Source organism: Gymnoscopelus braueri (assembly GCF_963280865.1).
Source record: "Gymnoscopelus braueri genome assembly, chromosome: 9".
Classification (NCBI taxonomy): Eukaryota; Metazoa; Chordata; class Actinopteri; order Myctophiformes; family Myctophidae; genus Gymnoscopelus; species Gymnoscopelus braueri.
Window position 1 is genome coordinate 15,570,669 of NC_137610.1, and position 19,619 is coordinate 15,590,287.

General features: G+C 40.4%; 1 protein-coding gene across 1 annotated transcript; it reads left to right on the forward strand.

Annotated features, from left to right (window-relative positions):
* Positions 1-4,383: 4,383 nt before the first annotated feature.
* Positions 4,384-17,978, forward strand: rgma (repulsive guidance molecule BMP co-receptor a). Its single transcript, XM_080438378.1, has 4 exons — positions 4,384-4,946; positions 9,104-9,222; positions 12,205-12,722; positions 14,648-17,978. Exons 1-4 carry the CDS (start codon positions 4,933-4,935, stop codon positions 15,350-15,352), a joined length of 1,356 nt encoding a protein of 451 aa, XP_080294504.1. The 5' UTR covers positions 4,384-4,932; the 3' UTR covers positions 15,353-17,978.
* Positions 17,979-19,619: the final 1,641 nt, after the last annotated feature.

Sequence of the window (19,619 nt, forward strand, 5' to 3'; positions counted from 1 at the left end):
GGATTATCTCGTTAAACACTGTGCGATTGGGAGATAAATGAGCATATTTGTTTTGATTGATGCACCGACCACAGGAGGAGGTGAGTGTATCTCTGGCAGCCCTGTCAAATCTGTCGGAAAAGAGTCAACAAAATGCTGGGACGTCTCGGGAAATTGGTGCAGCTCACTGTGCCAGGCTCATTAATATGCCATGGGTAGAGGATCTGAACAGTGAATGTGGAAGAAGGTCAACAGCTTTTCATGTTTGAGTTTTGCTCGACACAGCACCAGAATCTCAACGCAGTTGCATTCACACCTACACACCATGCCGCACCAGGCCCCCCACACACCCTTAAGGGCAGTACTATATGTGCTGACAATCTGTGGCAAGTCGTTGAGAATTATTAGACTGTAAATTCCTCACCGATGTAGTTCTAGCGGTAGGTAGGATAAGATTTCACATGAAGTCAATAACATAATAAAATTTCATACACAAACCTGGAATGCCCCCAAAGCAAATGTAAACAAACTAGTATGGAAACAGAGGTTGTCATCACTTGGCTTGATTTAAGAGAAGTTGATGAACAGCAATTGAAGTGCATATAGCCTTTGAACAAAAACTCATTACAACCAATGTTGTTGAAATCTTACATTTCGGAGACACACTGAAGAGATGTGGCAATTCAAGGACAATTCTAAGCCAGAGAGGCAAGATTTGAATATTATAATCTATCTATACTGTAAATCTCCAACCAAAAGGATGTCAGCTATGTACAGTTGTACATGCAGTTGTGCAGGTATGCACACCCTTACAGGTCCATTTGGTCCCATTTGCCTTCTCTCTTTTTTGATTGAATATTTTATTAGGCAAAAAATGGAAAACAGCACAGTTACATTTAAAATACTTTGTCTAACAGGTCCGTTCATAAAAGTCCTTGCGGACTTGTTTCCAATAACTCTGAGTTAAATAACACTGAAGGACTTTCCTGTGCAGATACTGTAGGGTGAATAGTAACAGAAACCATCATCATCATCATCATCATACATTTTTCTTCTACCTTTATGGATTCTATGAAGGTTGCTTCACCAACTATCCATCATTAAATGTTGGTTGGACAACTCTCAAATAAAGCAACCTGATTATTTAGTTATTTTGGTGTCATACTTTAGCTGCACATTCATAATGCACATATACACAAACAAATGCATATACATTTACATACATATCTGTCAAAAGGACAAAACAAAAGATTGAGATGTTATTTCCTATTGTCCTTTTTTTTGGGTGGGGGGTGTCCTTTAATTACATATTATAGTGTATTGTTTACAACAAACCTGTGCATAAATAACTAAACTAATAAGAATTGCATTTTCAACACTATTTTATATCTCATTCATTGTCATGTCTGTGTGTCAGTGTTAAATTACGTTCTTTTGTTTTGGGCTATTATTATTTTTTTTACTTCTGTTTTTGTTTTGTTGTTTTTTGTCGTTGTTGTTGTTTGTTTTTTGTTTTGTTTTTTCTGCTTGGCTGATTTTTTTAAATCAGTTTTTAGTGTTTTGACCTCAATTGACTTTCACTTTATAACAGGCTTTGCAGAATGGTCTTTGTGTTGATTTACTTGTTTTTATACCTTTAAAGGTAACCGGAAAGCTCGGCAGTCAATACCTACTCTTGTTTTCTTCTTCTTTTATGTTTCTGTATTGGTCTGTAGCCTATTGTCCGTTGCCCTGCCATGAAATATGAAATAAAACGGGTGGTGAGCTTGTAGATCGGCTATTTTTCAAATAGACACTTTATATTAGCTATTTGCTGCAGGGGACCTGGAACCATCTCAAGGACGCATCAAAATCAGTTTAACCCTATTTTATGCTTCAGCTATAAAAAAAAATTTTTGGAAAGATGTTGAAAAATCTTGAAAAATGTGGAATACTGTTGAACACAAATCTTCACTTATGGGGGTCCCTGGCCCCCAGAAATACCTGTTTCAAGGTTGCCGGATATGACTGGGACCGAGTGGGGGTATTGGTGCCGATCGTTCCTGTATCCCCTTTAAACTGGTTTTGGTTCTTTAAAAAAAACTAAAACAAATGGAAACAATAAAAACTCAAAAGTGTTGTGCCTTGCCTGCTTGGATCCTTACAGGTTCTCTTGATAAATTAGAGGACGTGTTGGTCGACACCATTAGACCATTTACTCCTCCTCTAAGTTTCCATTTGCCAAAACGTTACATCAGCCTAATTTGACATAAGGATGAACTCATGCTAGAAGGACCAAACTGGCATCAATACATGTCATTGTCTATTCACAGCTTCAGCTATACAGTAGGTCTGTATCGTACAGGAACATACGGTTTTCCAGTTAATGGCTTTATTTTCTGATTTTACATTTGTTAGCCTTTTCTTCAGGTACTATTTTAGACTTTCTAAATCAGATCTTTGCTTTTAAACGCATAACAGATCAATGACATAACTTTGACAACAGATAACTATGCAATGTTATTTGTGTGTTGTGTTACGTATATCTGAAGCAAGTTTCAAGGCTTCCTAGAAACTACAGTATGCCTTCGTGAAAAGGGTTGGCATGTCAAGTAGCAGTCAGACCACTGGTATTGTCCTTAATTGAGAAATCAGGAGTGAGGGTTATTCGAAGGAAATTCCAGGAGGATCCTGAAGGTGAGGGTTATTGATTAAATAGTTACACAGTTGATTAGCACTGATTTGTTCTGCAAAATGAAGCAAAAAGAATGTCAGGGCTGCTGAATGTTTAAAGCATGATTGCACAGCTGACTAACTACTGTTGCAACTAATTTTGTGTGTTCTACTTCAGCAAAAGGCAACATGTCCACCAGCTGTGTTTGAGATGGGGCCAGCATCCAGCACCTTTAAAGCCATTCTTTTCACACCAGGGTGGCGGTCTTTCATGTCTGCCTGTTATGTCAATGTTAAAAATGTTGCTTCTCAAAGGCCATCAGTGAAGGGCAGCTCAGGGCTGTGATTGCAGAGGGGGGGGTGTTGCAGGAATCAGGTTCTTGCTGGATTGACAAAAGGATGAAATATGACACCTTTATTCAGAAATGATTCAAATAATGGGCACTCCAACCATTTATGTTTTAAGTTTTGCTTGTAAACGCGTCAGTAAGCTTTATTGTAATAAAACAAAGGATACTTTACAATAAGCATGAGTCATTAGTATTGCTCACTGCTGTTTTAGCCCCATGTCCCTGCTGAATCTTGCACGGGAATGGTGTCAGCTGGAAGTGCAGAGGAAAGAGGATACAGCAATTCAAATGGTCATATTCGTGACTTGGTGAGATCCATATATGTTTCTTTGCCTGTATTCATTTATGTGATGGGTTTTATGATCAGAGAGAGCACAGAGCAGTGAGAGCCACTTCTGTTCTAAGGGGTGGAGGCTGTCCATGTAGCTTAAGCTGGGGGGGTATTTTCCTTCAGTTTGATCCTAAAACACAGGTGCAGCTTTCTTGGAGTCCTCTGTATTTCCCCCTCCCTTTCTCAAATGCCTGTTTGTCCATCTGATCCTGCATTTACAGTGTAATTATTACGGCTTTGTATTTTTTTTCTCCCCCAACCAATGATTTACTGAGTTGGATGATTATTTAAAGTCCACAACAGATAATAACATCACCCCAGCTCTGTGGAAAATCAGCATCAGTAAAATACAAAAATGATCAAAGTAAAAAAACTATGTGAATAATATGAATTTAATATAGCCCTAACAAATCACTTTAATTATTTGCAGCAGTCCTGTGTGAGGAATCTTCTCCTCCCACACACTCCTCCAGTTGTCTTGACACAGCTTGTGGGAATCAGTGGTGTAAAGTATTTAAGTACATTTACTCAAGTACTAAGTACAATGTTCAATACTTTTACTTCTACTCCACTACACCTCAGAGGCAAATATTGGACTTTTTACTCCACTACAATTATATGAACACTTTAGTTACTAGTTACTTTGTAGATTTTCATTAATATTTCAAACCATACATTAACCACTTCAGCCCTATATATTCCTCTATTTGACAATAGCAGATCTACAATCTCACAATGCATCTTGATGCATTGTGAGATTGTAGATCTGCTATTTTCAAAAGATTTTCTATACATTTTCAACTTGTGAAATGGGACTTTCTGCACAAAGACTACTTTTACTTTCGGTACTTTAAATACATTTTGATGCCAATGCTTGTGTACTTTGGCTCAGTTAAAATTTTAATACTTGGACTTCTACTTGTAACAGAGTAAATCTACATTGCAGTATCGATACTTTTACTTAAGTAAAACATGTGAGTACTTCTTCCATCACTGCTGTGCCTGGTGGTGGGAATGAAATGGGGTCGGCAGAGAAGACCTCGGGTCCCGGAGGCGTCATGCAGAGACGATCATTGTCTCTCTCACACTTTCTAACAAGCCATTTCACAACATCGAGGCATCAAGGCATCGGGCCATCAGCCTGATCAGCAGCAGCTCGCCCTCGGGTCTCTTTTTCCTCTCGACGATCGACCGTCACAACCAGCGTTTGGAGAGTGCTGGGAATCTGGAATAAAACGCATGGATGAGACCGTTCGGGAGTTAAATCTGTTTAAACATTTTCACGCTTTTAGTCAAATGAATTAAACAGACGATCATCTGCAAAGAACTGACTCCGCCAGGGCAGATCGAAGCCTTGAATGAATATGAACTAAAAGGGAAAAATCACTTTCATTTCACTGTTGTGCACAATTTAGATCACTTTTGAGACCCGATCCGGTGGACATAATGTGTAGACTGGCGCATTTACCACTGCGAAAGACAACGATGAGTGCGTTTTATGTGGGATTACTGTAACACACAACGCGTCTTTTTGGAGAGATTTAGGAGTGATCGCTCTTCTTGCGCGATCATCTGGTTGCAGGAGTCAGGACTCAAGTCGTGGAGACTGGAGGAGATCCCATGCAGTCGCAAAGGTTAGTTTGATCCGCACTAACCGACATTAGAATTAGTTCCAGGGTTAATCGTCATGCCGGTTTGTGGTGGACTTTTTTTTTCAAAATAAAAAATTTGGCCATGGACATACAAATATTACCAGGATCAGAACAACAGCCCTAAATGTACAGTAGACTAGTAGTGCTGTGGTCCTCGATTGGGTTGAGGGACCTTTGAGGTTCCTTGAGGGTGGTCCAAATGGACCATTATTATAGGTCTGTAACTCTGAGAGTGTACAAATGGAACGGGTCCATTTGGTTCCATCCATTTTTACACACTCAGAGTTATGGGGGTCCTTGAAAACAAAACGTTAGAGAACCACTGTCCCAGTGGACTCCTAATGTGCCAGACATAGTGTCATAGTAAATCAGTGTCATACATATTCTGAGGAAAACCTGGAGACTGACATTCAGTAGTTGAGTCGTATGATCAAAATAAGATCATTATAATGGTGTGTAAAAACTAAATCAAAAATGAGATTTTGGACAAGGACAAGTCTTGCCACGGATACATTTGTCCGTGTATGGACATATTGTTGACCCCTGATTAGTCAAATACGTATAGCCTAATTATATACCCACCACTGATATTGTTCACTTAGGTTATAGGTTCCAAACGGTCAGCCCCATGGTTATTTTTTTAGCCACAAAATAGCCTATATGGTTATGATTTTAATTATTTCAGATATGCTGCTATTACTGATATTATAAAACTATAATAACAGAATGTGAAGGTAGTGCATGCAACTAGGCTAGGCCTATATATCAGTAAAGAATATTAGTGAGTGTGCAAAAACATGATCCATGATGTATATATTCCACCAAATACTTTGATTATAGATTGGCTATTGCTGTTTCTTTTTTCCCCCAGCTAGTCCATTTCATTATTATTACATTATTCAGTCCGATCATTGCAGATGCAGATGAATCATAAACGCAGATTATTAATGTTCCTCAGTCATAAACTATAAATCGAGGGTGGAAACTATATCTTGTTATAATAAATAATAATATGTCACTCAGGATAGACAGCTGATATATAGGCACCTTTCACACAGCCTTATTGCATAACTGTGGCAATTAGGTTAACAGACTTCTCCTAATGTAATGACAGGTTTGCTTGTCCTCAATGCCCACTAATGCCATGTGCGTTTGTGTCATGATTTGAGGTTTCATAGCAGCTCATAACAAGCGCCATCTGTTGGAGGAGAATAAATCCTCCCAGATTGTCAAGACGGAGGCGCCTAATAGGCCGTATCATTTTTTATAATTCGCAAAGCATATAAAAAGAGGTAGGTGGTCTAATTGCCCACATTTTGGGGGGGAAAATGAAATCAATAAATGTTTAAGCTTTTAATCCATATATATCTACCCTCAATAACTGGCTTGACAGGAGATATTATTGAGTACAGCAGCATCAGAATAGACAATGTGCATTCGTTTTTTAGATTATGTGTTATTTATGTGTTTATGTTGACTATAAAACTAGAAAAAAACGTCAATAAGTCTTTACTAAATTATTATTAGCCTACTTTGATCAATTAATCAACAGGCCAATCAATCAATTGATGAACATCAATTTGTTACATCAAGCAGTCATTCAGTCATGTAATGGTTCATAATTGGCATATCTCTTAGCAAACACCTGGTAAGAATTTTTGGGGTATAAAGCCTGCAGTGGATTCTGATTCGTCTTTTCGTTTTTTTCCATGGGCAGTGATCAGAATAATTTACAGTGCATGTCTAATTCAGAACAGAGCAAGTCCTTGGGCATATAATACAATGATGGATTATAGGCTATACCTAGGCTATACCTACTATTGAGAGTAAACAATATCACAAATTAGCCAGTGTGAAAGGTGATTATAGCAACAGGTTATAGTAAGATAAACATGTCCATTGTAGATCATGCAGAATTCATTATGAGATTAGTGATATATAGGTTTTAGGCGGGTGAAATAACAGTATATTCAACTGTCTAAGCTAAATGGTCTTTGAATAGAACATGACTGTCCTATTATTTTGCCTGTATCAAATACTGCAGTGGTTCTCAACCTGTGGGTCCCCATGATTTTGGGTGGGTCCCCAGATGACAATGAAGTGACAATTTAAGGACTTTTAAGACCTTATTAATATCTAAAAGAAAAGAAAAAGGCCATACTATAAAAACTGGTCAAAAAAAATTCAAATAATATAAGAAAGAGACAAACATTTTGAAAATAGACAATCTACAAGCTTGCAGATCGGCTAAATATGATTATTTTGGGGGTCACGACCTGAAAAGGTTGACAACCACTGATCTGTGTATGTGTATGTGGTGAGACTGGTTTGAATTGCTCATTGATCATGAGCATGTGAGATGACATCTAACAAATGCTTAGTCATTCACAGGTGCTGATGACACCTGGATTTGTCATTACAATAGTAGGCCTGCCTGTGTTAAAACACGTGCAGCCTCTACATCTGTGTAGGCAGCCTGCTATATTATGTTTCATTACCGTAGCCTCCAACTTGGACCTGCATTTGTGAAATCCTTCATTTATTGTATAGGCTATATGCCATTCATTACATTAGCCAGAGGAACTGGCAGTGGTGGAAAAAGTACTCACATTTGTTACTTAAGTAAAAGTATCAATACTGCAAAGTAGAAATACTCTGTTACAAGTAAAAGTCCGGAATTCAAAATGTACTTGAGTAAAAGTACAAAAGTATTGGTATCAAAATGTACTCAAAGTTTTCAAATGTATAAAATGTTTAAAAATCTTTTGAAAAAAGCCAAAGTTTAAATAGGGCTGAAGTGGTTAATGTATGTTTTGTGATAATAATCTAAATAACTAGTAACTAAAGCTGTCAAATAGTTAGTAGTAGTGGAGTAAAAGTATACAACATTTGCCTCTGAGATGTAATGGGGTAAGAAGTAAAAGTATTGAAAATTGAAGATACTGAAGAAAGTAAAAAATACCTCAAAATTGTACTCAAGTAGGCTACAGTACTTGAGTAAATAGTTACTTTACACCACTGGGAACCGGTCTCTGTTGCCCACGCTGTCTGGAAGCATGTCGAAACAGAGAGAAGCCTTAAAACCTCTTAATATCTATCAACCAGTCAAGGGACAACAATGTCATTCAACAGCACTCTGTAAAAATACAGGCACAGTCAGTCAGTGTATGGCTGGCAATGCACTGCACTGGGCTGTGGGCTGGCAGTGTTTGTTCAGTACTGTTGGTTATAGTATGACTGAGAAAAGGGAAACTATAATAGGTGCGGCACCAGTGTCTATTCTGCTGTTATTCGCTTTCATGTGGCAATTTCTATTGTGTTACAATGTGTCATGGACACATGCATACAATGTAGCTGCTGCAGTTTTAGTAGAAGCTGAAGTGTCCCCGCAGTTAAGTTGTGGTTGCAGGCAGCAGGCCAGCAGCAAATCAAGCAATACTCGTGGGCACTGGCCAGTGGTGTATAAAGTAAAGAGTATTTTCTACATTGCAGTATACTTTTATTTAAGTAAAACAAAAAATGGAGTACTTTTTCCACCACTGAGTGAGTACAGCAGCAAGCAAATCAAACAATTCTTGTTGTGGGCAAAGCAGCGCTGTGTGTGTGTGTGTGTGTGTGTGTGTGTGTGTGTGTGTGTGTGTGTGTGTGTGTGTGTGTGTGTGTGTGTGTGTGTGTGTGTGTGTGTGTGTGTGTGTGTGTGTGTGTGTGTGCGCGTGCGTGCGTGCGTGCGTGCGTGCGTGCGTGCGTGCGTGTGTGTGTGTGACTGACTGTGTGTGGGTCAAAATGACTTCGTAGAGTCGTGCTAAAAAAGTGTGAGATGTAATTTGAAACTGAAGAAGGAGAACGGACGGCTCTGATTGGCTCAGTCAGCCGCTCAGGCCGAGACGTTGCACCTTCTTGACACTCCCTAAAAGGAAGATCGATTGCCTGCCTGTCCCGTTCGCCGTGGATTGGAATCCAATTGCATTGAGCCGAGCAGCAGCAGAGAGCAGTAGTAGCGCAACTACAACACTGTAACTACTAGACTAGTGGTGATGATCGCACACACCGCTCGCTCACATGCTCCTATGGATTGTACGGATCGTGTTCTCCTCCAGTCAGTCTCTACTTTAACTCCCTCTATGATCCGCTGTGAACAGGGAGAGGAGTGAAGTGCTGCGACCCCGAGCTGGATGGATGGTTATGGGGAAAAGTGCCAGACCCTCGGCCCTTGAAGTCTGCAAGATCCTCGCCGTGTTTCTCTCCATATTTCCGTGTGGTAAGTTCTGCAGAACACTCATCATCACATCCACGTCCACGACTCAGAGAGCAGGAACTGAACGTGTTGGCACTGGCAGTGTTCAAGCTGTGTTTTTCCCCCGTTGGAAAATGTATATTAACATTTACAATACATTGGCTGTTTTAAAATAGCCGATCTACAAGCTCACAACACGATCTACAAGCTTTAAATATTAGAAACATTTTAACAACACAAATCTTGTATGGGGGTCCCTGGCATAACATATTTTTAGATGGGGGTCCCGGGTCCGCAGACGAATGCATATTAATTAGGGGGGTCCTTGACATGAAAATGAATGTGTTTTTCCCCCCCGTTGGAAAGTCGCTGTGCCATCATGGTAGAGTGAGTCGTGTTAAATTATGTCCATCCAAGCAAGCTACTTGACCACCATGCACTAATACATTAGCCTATTAAACTATTTAAATGCACATTAGAAAAGGTTTGCAAAATGGTTGCTACAACTCACTGAGCTGAGTTGTAGGAATTGTCTGCCCCGTGTCGTCTTTATTATGACTTTTACTTTTTTGGAAACATTTTTTGAACGGCTTTAAATGTTTGATAAATACGTTTATAACGTTTTTAATCTTTCATGCTTTTGGTTGCATCTGTTACATAGTTGCATGATCTACTTTTAGCCTGTGATAGTATTATTTAGAAGGACTTTTTAAGTGAGCGCTGAGTGAAGCACTGAGCAACAGAACCGCGTCAAATGGACGGGTTTTTATGTGAGACCTGCTGCTCTGTGCAGTGTTGCCAGATTCTGTGAGAGAAACTAGCAACCAGGCCTATTAAAACAATCCCAAAAGAAGCCACATGAGTACTTTAAAAAAACATTCAAACAACACAAATGCTCCCTGGCTCAAAACATTTATGAAACTATTTGAGAACCATTGGTTTAAATAATAATTAAAAGATTTGGAAGTAAGCCTAAATAAGCAAGTACGCTTTTAGAAACAAGCCAAAAAAAAACAGTAACCCGCCCGCAACGACCAATAATTTACAAGCAAGTTTACAGAAAAACAAGCCCAAAGTCGCTTATAATAAGCGGACATGGCAACACTGGCTCTGTTCAGTGTGCTCCCACTACAGCCCTGCAGTCTTGTTGTGTTTGGGGGATGGGGATACAGGGAATGAGGGACCGGTAGTGTGTGTGTGCAGCACTGTGAAGTAAGTAACTAAGTACGTTTACTCAAGTACAGTACAATTTTGAGGGGGTTTTACTTTAATGGAGTATTTCCATTTTTCAGTAGGCTACTTTTACTTCTACTCCACTACACCTCAGAGGCAAATATCATACTTTTACTACACTACATTTATTTGAAAACTTTAGTTACTAGTCACTTTGTAGATTTTGATTATTATTACAAAACATACCTGTACATTACCCTATAGTCCTATACATTTCACCACCATTTGAAAATAGCCGATCTACAAGCTCACAGCATGTAGATCTGCTATTTTCAAAAGATTTGTATTTGTATACATTTGAAAACTTGTGAAATGGGACATTCTGCATAACGAGTACTTTTACTTAAGTACATTTTGAAGTCTGTACTTTTACTTCTAACAGAGTATTTCTACATTGCAGTACTGATACTTTTACTTAAGTAAAACATGCAAGTACTTTTTCCACCACTGTGTGTGTGTGTGTGTGTGTGTGTGTGTGTGTGTGTGTGTGTGTGTGTGTGTGTGTGAGGGGGGAGGGTTATTGGGGATTAGCTCCTTCAAATTACCTTTTCACCTTTTCATGCAAGCAGGAAATAGCAATTTGCCAGTGTTTTCATTGCTGCTATTTCTAAGAATATGTGCTTATTTTGTCACATGGCAATATCCTACTTTACACGGTAGGCTATTTGATATGAAACAGAAAACTATTTAAAAAAATAAACCATGCAAAGATAACATTGTTGACAAACAGTCACACCTTATCAGCCGTCTATAAAGGAACACCTCATTCAAGTCAAGTTAGGTGCATTTGCCAACCCTTATCGGTTTCCCTTTCAAGTCTCTTACCATAAAACAACAAAGTGATAATGCAGCGATAGTTGTGGCGCTTATTTCAGGTTAAGATTTGTTTATTGCCACCGATTAAACATTGTCCATAGAGCAATATTGTTCAATAAAAACCGTTTGGCTCCAAAGTGTTGCTATCTAATCCTTCTGATGTTTGGTGAAACTTGTTGCCCCTATAAATGAAAGCTTTGTTAGCACTGGCAATCTCAGTCAAACATTGAGTATGGAAAAAAGGGCTGAAGGACATTTGTGTTAGAGTCGCTCAGATATGGCATAGATAGGCGTGCACTTTTGGAGCATTAGCACTATCGTTTTATGTTAATAGACTCATTATTTTAGAACCACCAAAGCTACTTCTTTCAAGATTATTAAAAGCCGCATTACTCATTGATTGACTCTTGTATCCAGTTTGACCTGAAGAATGGCCTGTCACAGTGGCCCTGAAGACTCTTTCTTTTTTTGCGATAGCCTACTGATCCTTTTAACCACTTGAGCCTAATAATTAAACAACACGCAACACAGATTCATGATGATGATGATAGTCTCAAACCGCCGAGGAAGGTTGCCTGTTCAAAAGGCCAGTGTATCATAGGTACACGCCTACTAAATAGGCTACATAATTGATTATTTATTGTTTCAGCAAGAAACTCACTTTCAGACTAAATCTGAGAAGTATTTTTTATTTTTATGATGATGTCAAAAACAAAATAAGAGAAACCTTAGGCATCATTGATGATAACTAGCTCAATTCGATATCTTCTTTTCTTGTTCTTTGTCTCAACGTATTCAATGATAAGGGCAACAATAAACACGCATAATTATCAATTCAAATGTATTTACGCCTTATTATGTATCGCTTCTACAGGTGTAACATGTACAATGATGACATTGTGGGATTGCTACCTCTGTGTTCTAACCTGTGTCCTTTGACTCCTTACCCCTCGACAGTGAGTCTCCAGTGCAAGATCCTCAAGTGCAACTCGGAATTCTGGGCCTCCACCTCAAACTCTGGCCCGGAGGAGGAGTTTTGTACTGCACTGCGGGCTTACAATAGCTGTGTGCGCCGGACCGCACGTACCTGTAGGGGCGACCTGGCATACCACTCAGCCCAACATGGCATAGAAGACCTTATGAGCCAACACAACTGCTCCAAGGAGGGGCCCACGTCCCAACCACGTGCCCGCACGCCACCCCCTCCCCCGCCGCCACAGCTGCCACCTGACAGTCAAGAGCGCTCGGACGGCCCGGAGGTATGCCACTATGAGCGCAGTCTCCCGCGTCACTCGGCCCCGCCCAACTACACCCACTGTGGCTTCTTTGGAGACCCACACCTCCGAACTTTCACCGATGATTTCCAGACCTGCAAGGTTGAGGGGGCCTGGCCACTTATCCACAACAAATACCTGTCTGTTCAGGTGACCAACACCCCTGTAGTGCCTGGGTCCATGGCTACTGCAACCACCAAGGTGGGTTTCTTCATTGTCGTCCTATGTTCACGTTCATGCAGAACACTGGAGTTATTTGCTCTATTCTAACCATAATTACGATCAAGAGCTTGACTTATGGCTTGTTTGCAACTTGAGACTTGGGTCTAGTAATGCATAATACAAATATATTTTGACAGAGCAGCATTAAAATATCTGTGTGCGCGTTTTGCTTGTAAGAGTGTCTTATCCACTTTAATGTGGTCAGAGTTGTGGGAGCAGTCAGGGGACTGTTTTAGTGTGGACTCTGGTTAACGTTTGGATTGGTTCCACATAACAGATGAAGAGGCCATATACGGAACAATTGCAGAAATCTTGATACGTTTTATAAATGATATGTCAGTATAATAGCAACGTTATTTCATCGAATGTGTCTATGGGCCTCCAGCGCGCTCACTTTTCACTTTCACTGAGGACAACGCAAGATTGATGTTTGGTCTGCTTTGTGTGTATAAGTCCCTGCTATACCAGTGACTTTAGAATGTGTTGTTTCAACTAAGTGTTCAAGCCATGCAGGGAACTGCTGATACTTTCTCCACTTTAGCTGGCTCACATACCTCATAAATTATCATTGTTTTCTTTTTATGGTACATTGGATAGGCGGGATGGCTGTCCCTGAAATGGCCTTGGGTAGAACGTAAGGTCATAAACAAAGAATTAGGGGACGTTATATTTGTAGGCAAATTCAGTTACAATTTATCCGCATTTGGTATAATTTTGGAAACCGTTCTAATGTGCCTTGGTCACTCTGCAGAGTAGCTTGAGTGCGGCTTTTAAACTGAGGTATAAGAGGACTTTGTCCATAATCACATTTTGAAGAAAGTAATTTTCTGCAATCAAGGTCTCTTAATGATGCCTCTATTTAGCACTCTGGGATTTTACAGTAATGGTATTTTTATACTGTTCTTGGAAGCAAATGAGACAGCTTTTCAAGATCTTGAGTCTGGACAAAGGGAAAACAAGGCAGCAGCCAATACCACCTGTGCAAACAAGGCTCCCCTGGCTAGATAGGCATTACCAGGGTTCTATGTTAGCATTTTTCTACAGCTTCAAGGAATAGCACTGGCTAATGTTAGCTTAATTTATTTGATTGGATAATTAATAATAATTGATTTTCCTATTCATTACTAGATTTACACGTGAACCAGGCTGCACATCCCCTTCCTAAAATCCTAAAAGTGGACACACATTTTTATGATGTGATGTGTCAGCATTTTGGAAACTGGGGAATGATTGGTGTAGCATGACCTGTGTAGGTAGTGAAGTGAAGTGAAGTGAAGTGGCTCAACCTGGTATAACTGCAGTGACAGCAGCTCGTTGGCTTCTTAATGAAAGTGAGCTCACAGAACAGTGAGCAGTCGTACTTAATTAGCCACAGAGCATATCCCCCTGCTCTGGCCCAATGCCACTCCCTGGAGCACAGCTCTGGGGTTCACACGCAGGTTTTTCAGCGCCATGAATGGATCGTCTTTGTGTCTGCAAACTGAGGCCTGATTTAACATGGCCGAGACTCATGTTTTTTGAGGGCGTTTACCTTGGCCTCCCCCATGTTGAGCCATAGCTGAAATGTGACACTTAAGTGGGGTGGTGGGTTGGATAGAACTATATATTGCTCAAACTTGTTCTAAAAGCAAAAGTACGAAGATTTCCCTTACTTATTTAGACATTCACGGAGCTGATACGCTGAATGAAATACATTTTTGTTTGTCTGAAACATAACATCATCTTGTGGGTTATCGTCATGTTTAATAATAATCTGATGTTTACATTGTAGCCCAGCTTACTTCTATGTTTGACCAATGAATGACAGCACCTTTAGGCTGCCATCTATTTGCATTTCTTAGAATATTCAAGCCATGTTTACGGTGATGACTTCTAATGGTTTCTCTCTTCCTCTTTCCACAAAGCTGACAATCATCTTCACGAACTTTCAAGAGTGTGTGGACCAGAAGATGTACCATGCAGAGACGGATGAACTACCTGCGGCATTCGCCGATGGGTCTAAGAACGGTGGAGACCGGCATGGAGCTAACACGCTCCGTGTGGTGGAGAAGGTGGCCGGGCAGCACGTGGAGATCCAGGCCAAGTACATTGGAACAACAATAGTGGTTCGGCAAGTAGGACGCTATTTGACCTTCGCCGTGCGAATGCCGGAGGAGGTTGTCAATTCTGTGGAGGAAGGCGACAACCAGGACCTATACCTCTGTCTTCATGGTTGCCCCATGAACCAGCGCATTGACTTCAGGACCTTCCGGGGTCACGCGGCCGAGACTCCCGGCGTGGGCAGGGCCCGGAGTGGTGCCGCTACGCATGGTTTCACCTACCAGTCCGCCAAGGCCAAGTGCAAAGAACGCCTCCCTGTGGAGGACCTATATTTCCAGTCGTGCGTGTTTGACCTCCTCTCCTCCGGAGACATAAACTTCACCATGGCTGCCTACTATGCCTTTGAGGATGTAAAAATGCTCCACTCAAACAGTAACAGGTACCACATCTACGAAAAGGATGCGTTTATAGGTAACTCGGCACCGACGGTGAAAGGTCTACGCTCACTCTTCCTCCTGAACTGTCTGGCTGTGTTGCTGTGGATTGAGCGTTGCCTAGTTCGTCTATAGTCGTGTTCAAAGCAGTATCTTCATGTTCTATCTGTCAGTGAGTGGTAAATGAGTGCTCTTGTTGTGTTGTTGTACATCAGCTCCACTCCGGTGCTCTGCTTCTTGTCTTATGTGACCGGTGGCTGCCCGGCCAGGCCACCCTTACCTCCGATGGGGACACGGTTGTTTACGTGTACTACTCAGCCTCGTCCCAGCAGTAAGTCTCATTTTTGTTGCATTGCCATGTCTCGACTCCAGTCGTGTGAGATGGGACGAGTTCCCCATGCCTCCTACCTATCATCACGTGTGTTTAGCTGGTCTGTAGGACCGGTCTTTGATGGCGGGTGTGGTGGTGAGAGAGACCCCACTGCCCCCAGAGCTCTGGATATCTAGCTGGGATTAAATCCCACATTCCCACTGGGGCTGCATGCCTATACGAGAGGCTGGACGAGATGATCTCTTGCAGAAAGAGGAGTTTGCTGATCCTCCTCTACTGATCCCCTCGTTGGTGCCAAGGCAGTGAAGTTTTCTGTGGCTCATGTGGCTCCAGTGGGGGACCTGACAGGGGCTTTTGTTAACCTATGTCCAGAAGGAGCCCCCATGTTTGATTAGTTTCCAGCTTTGGGAAGGCCTGAGCCTTTCGTAGGAAGTGCTCAGCCAAAAGGATGTCAGTGCAGCGTCTCCAGTTGTCTGCTGCGGAGATTAATAGGTCATATTGTTAATGTGCGTGTGTGTGTGCGTTTGTGTGCGTGTGTGTGTGCGCGTGTGTGCGTGTGTGTGTGTGTGCGTGTGTGTGTGTGTGAGAGAGAGAAAGAGAGGGACAGAGTGAGGGAGAGAACACTCTCCTCGGAAATGGAAAATAGAGCTCGTGGGGGAGAACTATTTCCTACGTCTTTATATTACACCCAAGACTCTAATATAGAAAATACATGGTGGTCTAGGGTCAGTTGACTTGAAACAGAATATCTGCCAAGTAGCAAATTATAACTGAACTGGCACAGAGTTGTTATTTCACTCCTTCCATCTGTTTGTAAACTACAGACACACAAATCCTTGTCATTATGACCACGGTCAGTGTTTGATTTGTTGTTCATCAAATGATCAATTCCTTATATAACATTTACTTATATGGAACATAACAGCTAAGAACAAATTTAGCTAAAGGGCATCAAGAATGCAGCAACGTTTACAGATTGTTTACTTACCTCTTGAACCATCAATCAACAAATCTCCACGGGGAGAAAAAGGGATCTACTCTTACATTTTGTGAATGTTTATTTCTCCCTTCAATGTTGCCAACTGTCTCCAGCAAAGGTGCAGATGTTGGCTGTTATTTGGACCGGTTCTAGTTAGAAACTAACTTACTAAGTGATCTTGCCTATATTCATAGTTAAATACTAGCCCGTTTTTGCATTTACAATCTGCTGACATGGCTTGGATGTAGGGAACAAATGATTAGCATATGTGCGTAGACATGAATTCATGGCTTAAGTGTTTGCCAAAGAAACAAGCCCCCGTGCCAACTATTTCCTAACAGTAAAATTTTCATCTCTCAGTCTATTTAGAGGATTTTAGTGATTCACATTGGGGATTCTTAGTTGTATGTATATAAGTTGTCTCAGTGGGTGAATTTGTGGTAGCAAAAAGGCCAATATGCTTTCACAGAACCACAGTGACATGTATACACTGTAAGACTACCATTTGCTTCTGTGCTGCAGTTTAACCGTTGCTTTTCTTGTGTTCATGAAAACATTCCTTGCTACGGGAGTTTTCCATTTAAACTTTGGCTCTCAAATACAGTGTCTGGTAATGTAGTAGTCGTTGTCATCCTCTTAGATACTATTACGTCTTTGGGAAAGGTTTCATGGTAATATTTACTTACACTGAAGTATTTGGCAGAAATTACTACTGCTATGGAAAGTATCAATGCAGTTTGACAAAAAGGTGATCACGCCAACAAATAAAAATGATTGTAATGTTGAATCTTGTGTTAATAGGTGTAATTTGTATTGTGGTTTTATAGTACAGTATATGGTTCTAAATGTGTAATGTGAGATTGTATATATGTTTGTGAGTTGCTGAGTTAAATTTGTATTTTACCTGTTGTGTTGAATTTATCACTACAATTTTGTATATGAGAAATGTTTTATTGAATGTGAACCTTTTCTTTTAAAGGATTTTGCAAAAGTATGAACACCACAGAACTGTTATGCATAGTTATATATTGATCATTTACACTGGTCCGATCTGGGTGCCAGTTCTCTATGGCCCTGATAACATCCTGGTTATGTTTTAAGCTCTCTCTGGTTACTTGGTGTCAGACCAAATTCTACAGGCTGGATGCACTCCAGCTCATTTAAAAGGGAATGGAAAATGTTCTGAGGTGTTCATGTTTTTGATTTAAAAGCACTTTATGATTTCATTTCATTTAGCTCTTGCTTTGTTTGAACTTGATTGTGAATAGAGGTTGTCATACTTGTAATGGTATAAAATACAGAATTGAGAAGAATGAAAAAAATAAAAGAAGCCAAATGGGACATGCCAGAAAGATCAAACTGTGTTTGTAATGTTGAGCAAAAGTGGTGCCACACTCACCATCTGTTTATAATGTAAATTATTTATTGAATAAAAGATAATGTCTTGTTAATGAGTTGCCTTTTGTATTTGTTGATGCTGGAGAATTTGTTTTAAATCTGGATTTGCAGTCCTCTTGTTCTGATGTGCAATACACAACACTTGACTGCCCCCTGCTGTAAAGAACTCAAAATCACAATTGACTGCTCAGCTGCAAGTTCAAAGCTTGAAACTTGACCCATATACATCATCTATTGCAGGGCTCTTCAGCGTTTTTCAGGCTTATCTTAGCTGAGAGAGAGATGAAGCAGGGATCCCCACTACATGTTTACAATTGTGTTTCAGATAAAACTTTTTAATAGATTTCATAGATGGCTTCATTGACTATCATCAGTGTTGTGTAAATTAACGTTTGTTCATTTCAGACATTTAACCTACCTGCCAACCTCAGACCGTCCGATAACAGGAGTTTTATTCCCAGGTCTCTTGACCACGCTGGGGGTCCCCCCCCAGGAAAATTTTAACAGAGTAGATGTCATTTCCAGTATTCTGGTGGATTTGGGGAGTTTGACACTTTTATCAGGCTTTACTTACATAGGATCCATTAAAAAGTTAAAAGTAGCAATAAAAGAGCCATACTTGTGCTTGTAAGGCAGCTGCTCCAATGTTCACCAGCTTTAGCTCAGTCGGAAGAGCTCTTGACTTTAGGCCTTAAGATCATGGGATCAAATCCCAGCACAGGAATCCCGGCATCTGAGCAATCTGGCTCCCATGGGTTTACTCTTTTCGCCTTTATCATAAAAGTTGCTGGACAATATATAGAGATTGAAATGCATAATTTATTAAATAATATAAAGGTAATATCAAATACATTGTAAAAAATGAGGGACATGACGCTTTATTAGCAAGACAGTCTTTTATTATATTATTCCTCATTTGGCTGGTTTCCCCTGAAACCCCTTTACTGTTACAGAGTAGAACTGCATTAGAATCAGTGCTGCTGATGTGGCAATAGCTGAATAGTTAGAGAGCCTGCCTGGTAAGCCATAAATCCCAGGTTTGATCCCAGGCCTCAACAAAGTGTCCCTGAACAAGACACTTAAAAGAATAGTTCACCCAAAAATTACTTATTTTCTATCAATTACACACTCCATGAAGCCTTGAATTCATGGAGATTTTTTTGTTTTTGACACATTCCTGAGCACAGACTCAGACATATTGGTTGGATCGGCGGTGCCACGTAGGTGTGAGGGTACCGTAGCGACCAGAACCTGAGTCTAGAACATAATCACAATTCAAAGAACCACTTTTAGCACTATTTAGCACCATTTTTGTTTAGTGTGACATATGATCTACAGCCTGTAGATCATGTGTTTACCTGTAGACTACAGGTAAACACATTTGAACATGAAGTTGATGATCAAAGTGACAGCTTCTGTAACCTAAACCATACCTGCCAACCTCAGACCGTCCGATAACAGGAGATTTTTTTCCAGGGGGGTCATACTCACCACGCCCCCCCAAGGAAATTTTTTAACAGAGTAGATGTAATTTCCAGTATTCTGGTGGATTTGGGGAGTTTGACACTTTTATCAGCCTTTGTTTACATAGGATCCATTAAAAGGTTAAAAGTAGCAATAAAAGAGCCATATTTAATAATAACCACTAATTACTTAAAAATGACTCTCTTTAAAATTGCATTGGACTGGAGTTT

Excerpts from the sequence above, each read along its gene's own strand:
- rgma (XM_080438378.1), top strand. Across the intron at positions 9,223-12,204 it reads TCTCTCCATATTTCCGTGTG|TGAGTCTCCAGTGCAAGATC; the intron begins GTAAGTTCTGCA and ends ACCCCTCGACAG. Across the intron at positions 12,723-14,647 it reads TGGCTACTGCAACCACCAAG|CTGACAATCATCTTCACGAA; the intron begins GTGGGTTTCTTC and ends CTTTCCACAAAG.